Consider the following 9,856-nt stretch of genomic DNA (forward strand, 5'->3'; position numbering starts at 1 on the left):
TTGTGTTATATATATGGATATGGATGATTCCAATGTGCCATTTTTTTTATTTTTTACAGATCATCTTGGAGAACATTTGTCTGCAACTTATACTCAATATGGTGAGCACAAATCCGATTTAATACGCAGTTAAAAATATTTTTATATTAAAAATGTCTTTTGTTATTTTTGTTACATTTTTGCTTTGTGTTACAGATACTGATGTCAATGACTCCAGTGTGCCAACTATTACCTCTATCCATCAAGGTCTTTATATTAATTTTCAATTTTCAATTTTCAAATATTGAATCACAACTCTTTGTTCCTGTTGGCCTCTCTTTTTTTAGTTTTCCATTCGTTATCCTTTGTGTTACAATTATGGATATAGATGATTCGAATGTGCCAATGTAGTTTTTTTTGTTTTTTACAAAGTATTTTTTTTATAGTCTACTATTTATGGTGAAAACGGTGCTCATTTGGTTCATCTAATACATGAAAAAAAAATTGTGTTCACATGTCTTTTTTTTCCAATCATTTTTTCTTTCTATTATAGATATTTATATAAACAATTTCAATGTGCGAAACACGTTTTATATCAATGGAGGTCTTAATTATAATTTCAAATTATATATTTGCTATTACAAATAAAAAACTTCCTGTCTGACAACCAAGCTTATTTCAATCTAAAAATATTTGTATATGTTTAGATTATTGGGACACAGGGGATCCTACTTTTGTTTGCGAGCATTGTGGAGCACAAATGTGGTATGCAGAAAGAACTAAGAGGGATCGTAACCCAAGTATGCCGCAATTTGGATTGTGCTGTGTCAATGGAAAAGTTCAACTTCCTTTGTTAAAAACTGCTCCGGATACATTGCTTCAATTGCATGCTAATTCCAATATGACGAGCCGCCATTTTTTGCGAAATATTAGAGCGTACAATATGATTTTTTCCTTCACCTCCTTTGGAGCAAAAGTGGATGGATCAGTAAATCAAGGTTCTGGCCCTTACTGTTTTAGAGTTGGGGGAGAGTTCATCATTTAATTGGCAGTCTTCTGCCTGCTGATAGTCAGTCTCCAAAATTTGCTCAACTTTATATTTACGACACTGAGCATGAAGTGGACAACAGACTTGGTTGTCTAAGGTATATATTTTTTTTTGACCCAATTCTCATGTTTCATATGTGGAGTATCTTTTTATGTTGAGTAATATGAATGACAATTTTTTTATTTATTAAATTTGCAGTTCCACCAGTACTGAAGATATGCTTGATCCTGAAATTATCCGATTATTGAAGGAGATGTTCGATAAGCACAACAGTATAGCTCAGTCTTTCAGGTACGCTAGAGACCGTTATAAGGAAGATGACTTTAATTGTGTAAAGTTGAGGCTTATTCGAAGGCGTGGTAGTGATGAAAGAGTTTATAATCTTCCGACAGCATCCGAAGTGGCAGCTTTGATTGTTGGAGATATAGACAGTGCTATGGGCGATAGGGATATCATTATTGAAACACAAGATAGAGTATTGCAGCGCATCGATGTGAAGCATCCATTATATCTTGGCTTGTAGTATCCATTGTTATTTCCATACGGTGAAGACGGTTATCGTGATGATGTCCAGCGTACTGTATCCAGTGGTAGGAAAAATGCAAGAGCCATGATCAGCATGAAGGGATTTTTTTCGTTTAGACTTCAGATGCGATCTAGAGAATCAGAAATTCTACATCGTTTAAGGAAACTTTTCCAACAATTTCTGGTTGATGCATACACTATGATTGAGTTTGAACGGCTTAATTTCATTCGATATAACCAGAGTCATCTGAGAGCTGAGTTGTACAAAAATATAAAACATTCATTAGATAGCGGTGAAGATGTAGCACTGAGCACTGGAAAACGTATCATTATACCTTCTTCATTCACAAGCGGACCTAGATATATGGCTGAAAATTGTAAAGACGCTTTCGCAATTTGCCATTGGGCTGGATATCCTCATCTTTTTATAACAATTACCTGCAATGCTAAGTGGCCAGAAATTACACGATTTGTTAGGGCCAGACAGCTGAACCCTGAAGATCGGCCTGATATTCTATGCAGAGTCTTCAAGTTCAAATTGGACCAGTTGCTACATGATTTAAAAAAGGAAAATATTCTTGGAAGAGTCATTGCATGTAAGTATATTATAAACTTGATACTCTTTTTGTTAACTGGATTTTATACAAAAAAATTTACGTCATGCATTGAATCTTTCTATAACGTTGTTGTATTCTTATTATTACTTATGTTATATTCTTTGAATGTAACAGATGTTTGTACAATCGAATTCAAAAGCGCGGACTACCTCATGCTCATATTCTTCTATTCTTGAACCCTTCAAGCAAAGCTGAAAGTGCTCTTGATATTGATAAATTGATTTCAGCGGAGATACCTGACAAGGAAACGAATCCTACGCTGTTTATGGCTGTCACGAGTTACATGATACATGGTCCACGTGGTCCTGAAAATTACAAATCTCCTTGCATGAAGGACGGACGGTGTTCAAAAAAATTTCCAAAAACCTTCTGCTCCCGTACTTTGATTGACGATGATGGATTTCCTCATTATAAGAGAAGAAATGATGGGAGAGTTGTGAACAAAAATGGTGTTGAACTTGATAATCGTTATGTTGTGCCCTATAATGCACACCTTCTTTTAAAGTACAAGGCTCATATCAACGTTGAATATACTTGCCAGAGAAGTGCCATTAAATATCTTTTTAAATACATCCACAAAGGGAATGACAGAGTGACAGCTGCCATAAATCATTCGGACGATGAAATAAAAATGTTTTATGACTGCAAGTACTAAAAATAATCTCCATTGTGTTTTGCTTTCCTACAAAATTGGCACAATTTTTTTGAGAAATTATTAACTTAAATGTTCACCGATTTATTTATTTATGATAGGTATGTCTCCGCATGTGAAGCACCTTGGAGAGTATTTGGATTTGTCATTCATTCGAGATATCCCCCTGTTCAGAGATTGCCATTTCACTTGCCTAATGAAAAGAACATTATTTTCAGTGATAATGATTCGTTGTATGATGTAAAGACAAGGGCGGAGTCTAGACTGTCAATTTTTGAGTCTTGGATGGATGCAAATAAAAAATATCCAGAAGGTAGGCATCTAACTTATGGAGAGTACCCGACTGAATTTGTTTTCAAAGAAAAAACGCATGAATGGAATCCGAGAAAAAAAAGGATTTTCCATTGGAAGGATAAATCGTTTTTCTGCCAATAATGAAGAAGATTCATATCTTCGCACCTTGCTTAATTTTCAAAGAGGTTGCACATGAAGATCTTAGAACGATCAATGGCGTGGTTTTTCCTACATTTAAGGATGCGTGCTATTCTTTAGGACTTCTGGATGATGACAATGAGTACATTGATGCAATTAAGGAGGCAAGTTCCTGGGGATCTGCTGCTTATCTTAGATATCTGTTTGCTCTGTTGTTATTTGCCAACTCAATGAACAGACCTGAAAAAGTTTGAGAAAAGTGTTGGAAATTTTTATCCGACGACGTTGTTTATCGGCATAGGAAAAGAATAGGACGTCAAGGTACGTATTATAATAATATTTCATACACTTTTTTTTTTGTTTAACCGAAATCAGCATATGATGCCTTAGTACTTATTAGCTTTTTTTGCCCGCATTCAGCAAATGTTGCTTTAGTGCTTATTTTGTTTTTTTTTTCCGCATTCAGCAAATGATGCTTTAGTACTTATTTCGCTCTCTTTTCTTTCTTTGATTACTTTATCTTTGTTAATTTTTTAATTTTTTTCCTTTGAATTTTATGCTTTGTCAGATGCAATTCTTACAGAAGAGTCTATAAAAAACATAACTCTTGAAGAAATTGATAAGGTACTGCAGAGCAATGGGAAATGCCTCTCAGATTATCCGTCAATGCCACGCATCAATAGTGAAACTTTGCTTGACATGCAAAATCGATTAGTGTTGGATGAATTAATGTATGACAGATTTGCTTTGGAAGAGGAGCATAAAAGACTAATTAATTCCCTCACTGATGAGCAGAAAGCTGTGTATGATAAAATTGTTTCAGCAGTTACGGCAGGTAATGGAGGGTTATTTTTCCTATACGGGTTCGGTGGTACAGGAAAAACATTTATTTGGAATACTCTTTCAGCATCTATTAGATCAAAAGCTGGAATCGTACTTAATGTTGCTTCTAGCGGAATTGCTACCCTTCTGCTTCCTGGAGGACGAACAACGCATTCTAGATTTCGTATTCCTATTCAAATCAATGAAGATTCAACGTGTAATATAAGGCCGAAATCTACTATAGCTGAGTTGCTGTCAAAAACAAAGTTAATCATTTGGGATGAAGCTCCAATGGTACATAGATTTTGCTTTGAGGCTCTGGATAGGACACTGAGAGATGTTCTTAGAATTTCTGATACAAGTTGTGTTGATATGCCATTTGGTGGAAAAGCTGTTGTTCTATGAGGTGACTTTCGGCAAATATTACCTGTCATTCCTCGTGGCAGCAGACAAGATATAGTTCATGCAACCATTAATTCTTCTCATATATGGTCCCATTGTCATTTATTAACTTTGACCAAGAACATGCGTCTTAATTCTGGAAGTAGCGCTCACAATTTAGAGGAAATAAAAGAATTTTCTGAGTGGCTACTTAAAGTTGGGGATGGTAATCTTGGAGATGATGTTGATGGAGAATCTATTATAACAATTCCAGATGAATTGTTGATTAGAGAATCGGAAGATCCGCTGTCGGATATGGTTAATTTTGTTTATCCGAATCTCTTGAATAATATTTTGGATCGGACCTTCTTTAAAGAACGTGCTATTCTAACTCCTAAATTGTCCGATGTTGCTATGCTAAACGAGCACCTAATGTCTATGATTCCTGCTGAAGAAAAGACTTTTTTGAGTTCGGATAAAATTCTTAAGCAAGGTGGGACTTCCTCTGTTGAGGATGATGAAATCACCCCTGAGATCTTAAATACATTATCATGCTCAGGGATTCCTGATAATAAATTAATCTTGAAAGTTAAAGTTCCAGTAATGCTATTAAGAAATATTGATCAGTCGAGAGGTTTATGCAATGGCACGAGATTGCTTATTACAAAATTAGGGAATCATGTTGTTGAGGCAATTGTACTTACAGGAAGCAATATAGGGGAAACTGTGTTAATCCCTAGAATGACGATGAGCCCATCGAGTCATACATTTCCTGTAAATTTCTAAAGAAGACAATTCCCCCTGATTGTATTGTTTGCCATGACTATCAACAAGAGTCAAGGACAATCACTTTCACATGTTGCAATTTATCTCCCTAAGTCTGTCTTCACTCATGGGCAATTATATGTGGCACTGTCTAGAGTAAAGAGTAAGCATGGATTGAAGATATTGATACTTGATGAAAATGGCTGCGTTACGAATAGTACCCTTAATATAGTTTACAAGGAAGTATTTCAAAGACTGCTATAGTATATTGGGTTCTTTCTTCAAAGATATAACTTCGTTGTATGGTACAGGTAAAGACAAAAAAAATGACTGTTTATTCGCGTCTCTTTTCCTTATCTATCTTCAAAGATATGACCTTTATTATCCTATTTTATTTCCTATTTTTAATGTAACAATGAATGACTGTTTTGTTATTTAAAAAAAATGACTGTTTGGGACCTTTGAAATACTGACAAAATGAGTTCGGCCCGGAGGGCCGACCCACCATGCCAAACAAACCAATTTTTTTCCCGTGCATCGGCACGGGTAATTCACTAGTTCCTGTATTAAATTAGAAAAACAAATTCTGTTGTAAATGTCAAAGGGCTTAAAACCTTGTTTTGTTTTGTTAAATAAAAAAATAATTTATTTTTTATTATTCACGTAATTATTAAAAAAATGATATTTTCCTCGATCGAATTACAGTTTGCACCCTTATTAATATATTTAAGAGTAAATACTATTTTTGGTCCTCAGCAAATTTCATGATACCCGCTTTAGTCTCTAGCAAATAAAAAGGCTATTCGTGGTCCCTAAGAAATTCAAAATGAACTCATTTAGTTGAAATCGTGGTCCCTCACAAATTCAAAAAAGACCCACATTAGTCCCTCAAAAGGACTAAAATGGATCCACTTTGAATTTTTTAGGGATCACGAATGGCCTTTTTATTTGCTAGGGACTAAAGCGAGTATCGTAAAATTTGCTGAGACCGAAAAAGGTATTTACTCTATATTTAAAATCAATACATATTTATGCAATAATTTGATTGTAACTTTGTGATCACCCTTTTTGTTCAATTTTTAAAATGTTAAAATATATTAAAATAATCTCATAATATCTTAATTATATTTTACAATAATTTAGAGTGTCTTACATAATCCCTTAAAACAATTTTATTATTATTGGATCATTTTTTCGGTAAAAATTATTATTTGATCATTAATTTAGTTAATATTCATATAATTAATGTTGGCATCGTATTTACCAATAAAAAAAAGATGGCATGCATCATTTCTCCGGCAACTTGAGATAAGTTTATCTCTGACCACTCCAAAATTACGTCGTTTTATTTATTTATTTTCTTATATTAATTGATTCACCTTTGAATGGTTATGATTCATTTTTTTCTCTCTCTTCCTTGATCGCCATTGATCTATCTTTGTACGGTTATGATTTAATAGCCGAAGATAAAATTATTTCAAGCTACTTGAGAAACGATAGCCCTATATATATGGGATAAATATTATTACTATCAAATAATGTTATTACCAATGTCATCATCATATCTTAACCGTTAATTTTCGTCAATCAACAGTTATTATTTATTGCGAATTAATAATTAATTAATAAGTTTGATTTGTGAACATGATAACTATTGATTGACGGAAATCAATAGTTAAGATATGGTAATAACATTGGTAATAATATTATTTGGTAATAACAATACGCTATATATATAATATTATTGTAGCTATTACTCTGGACGTTCTTCGTCCCTTTACTTCTATTATTCAATAGCTTTCAAGTTTGATTCAGAAAATTTGGAATCAATACTTGTGAATGGAAACATGAATGGCGTGATATTGATAGCATGTAGAAAAAGTGGTGTAGAATATTATATTCATGAGCGCTGTTATAGTATAATTGACTGAACAATTTAAAAAAAATTACTCTTTCTCAATGAATGAATAAAGTTACAAGAAAGTATGCTATTTATACATCAAGAAGAAGCCTACTAACACAGAACTAACTAAACAGAATAAGATAGAGAGTAACAAATCTAACAAACTCAAAACTGCAATATGTTATTATCTATCTGTCATGGTTAGTGGCTATGAAGGACATGTCAGAATCTGCATGCATATCATCCACGTCATCAGTTTTATCATTTCTATTTCTTCCATCGACTTCATTCACCTTTATCGGCACACGTATTTGTATTGCTTTACTTCCGTTAAGAAAATTATGAATTTAAGAAATAATTTCATAATTGATTTTGAATAAATATGAAAGAACTTTAATAGTTATCACATGGGTTTAATAATGATAAAAGTCGTTTTTCGTCAACACTAAAAGTCGCTTTTCTGACGAAAAGCGCAGATACCAGTTCTGCTTCACGGTATAAATATGTACCGATAAAGTATCCCAAAAAATTATAATAAGTACATAAATATTCCTAGAATGATACCTAGATCAAGTATATCAAGTTTGGAGTCATAATAATGAGATTTGATGTCAGAACTTATACCGGCTAAGTATAAAACGCCTACCGGCAAAGTGTTGCGAAAATTATAATAAAAATATGATAATTCATAGAAAAATGGCTAGGTTCAGAATATGAAGTTTGAGATTAAAATGATTAGCGAAACTATTAGTGCTAATACCGATGGATTAAACTTAATGCGCCTGTAAATACTAGGTGGCACATTAACCTAGGTTAGTTTTCTGAGTTGTTACGTAGAGCTCCTTGGGTGTCTTGGCTACCACTTTCTCCCATTGACCTCCTTGCATGAAAAATCCCTCAAGGCACCACATTTTCTATGGATTCTTCATCTCTAACCTTGTAGATGTAACACCCCATATATATCCGGTACTGTTGTCATATCATCGTATTAAGCTGCGCTTAATTAAAATTGCGGAATATCTTTTTCTTTTCAATTATGACGTCATTATCATTACCAACTTGCTTAATTAATCAATTAAATAAAATCATGCCTGTATGTAAATTGCAAAAGACACCTAACTGAAATACCTCATTAATTAAAATAACATAAGTATGTCTCTAGTCACGGAGCTACAACACGTAGACCGGACCAACTAGCAGTTTATACAACTCAACTCAAAAGTACTAACAACATGGTGGCATGGACAACTCCCATGCTCACCTCAAATAAGGCAACAAAGCCCACATAAGTCTCAACTCAACAGCAACATAATGATAAAGGTGAAAAACATAAACAGCATCCAATCCAGTCATGCCAGCATAAATATAACAGCAATAATCATCAACTAAGCTCTGGCCTCCTGCCTTTAGAGGCATCAGTCCCCATACTACCTAAACCAGAAATAAGCATTCTCCAATCGTGGGGTGAGATCTCTAAACAAGAAATCTCAGTAAGGCAAGGGGTCCTCAAGGATCTTCCACCCCAAGCTCACTTACATGTGCAATATAAGTTCAAAAGCAGTTTATCATCATCAGTTCTAAAATAATGCAATGCAACAGATAATCATGTCATGTGCGTCAATTCTATTCTACTGGCCAGAGAAATGCAGGATTTATATACGCCTAATACCCACACATAGTGCAAGACGCCACTTGTATCCACCCGGATCACCGTCTTGTATGACGCCACATACTAAGGCTTACCGTCAAGATGGAACAACACATGCATATTAAAAGCCATTACACATAAAGCTCAACAGCATTTCAAATATCCCAAGCATGTAACACAGTATGCATATAACCATACCCACATGGGACATGGTGGAACCACAACATGGCTAAACCGAGGACATGAAAGCTTACCTTGCAAGCTCACTATCCAATGTCAAGAGTACACACAGCTCAAGTCCAACACACAGCAGATCACAATCTGATTAGGACCAGCAAGCATATCAATATTCATAGCTCAATAGCATAAACATAAAGACTACGTTTTACGTCTTAAGGCTTCTCATAAAGCCATAAGCCCTTAATCCCTTGATTCTGACTTAGTTAAGTATTCACAGAAGTTCAACTCCATCAAAATAGGGTCCACAAACCCATAGCCCAGTTCTGTATAAACAGTACCTTACTGTTCCTCAAAATCCCAGAATATCCGGATATATGTCGGGGGCATATCCGGATATCTAACTGGCAATATCCGGATATCAATATCCCCATATCCAGATCATCATAGGGTTTAGTGCCAAGCCTTATATAGCTCACTTAAGTATTAATCGCAATGTATTAGCGCTAATAGCTACACTTAGGATTTTAATCTCAAATTTGGAATTCTGAACCTAGCCTTTTTTCTAGGATTTTTTATATTTTTATTTTATTTTTCGCAGTACTTTTCCAGTACACGCTTTTACTTAGCCAGTATCAGTTCTGGCACCAGTTCTCATTATTTTGACCTGAAACTTGTTATGCTAGTCATATATATTATTCTAGTGATATATACATACTTTTCATAATTTTTCGGGATACTTCATCGGTATGCATTTATACCGTGGAACAGAACCAGTATCTGCATTTTTCGTCAGAAAAGCGACTTTCAACATTATTATTCACTTACCATAATTATTTAGGCCTTCTCACAATTATTAGGGTCAATTATGGAATTATTTCCTGAACTCACATTTAATTCCTTTAAT

The 9,856-nt window shown here is 34.3% G+C and overlaps 1 protein-coding gene across 1 annotated transcript; it reads left to right on the forward strand.

Moving 5' to 3' along the window:
• The first annotated feature begins 4,600 nt into the window (after positions 1-4,600).
• LOC133318119 (uncharacterized) lies at positions 4,601-5,334 on the forward strand. The gene is made up of 2 exons (XM_061520078.1): positions 4,601-5,152; positions 5,197-5,334. The coding sequence occupies exons 1-2, from the start codon at positions 4,601-4,603 to the stop codon at positions 5,332-5,334; spliced, it is 690 nt and encodes a 229-aa protein (XP_061376062.1).
• Positions 5,335-9,856: the final 4,522 nt, after the last annotated feature.

Source organism: Gastrolobium bilobum, unplaced genomic scaffold (genome assembly GCF_033153095.1).
Source record: "Gastrolobium bilobum isolate Gb01-03AN ecotype WA unplaced genomic scaffold, APGP_CSIRO_Gbil_v1 utg7996, whole genome shotgun sequence".
Taxonomy (NCBI): Eukaryota; Viridiplantae; Streptophyta; class Magnoliopsida; order Fabales; family Fabaceae; genus Gastrolobium; species Gastrolobium bilobum.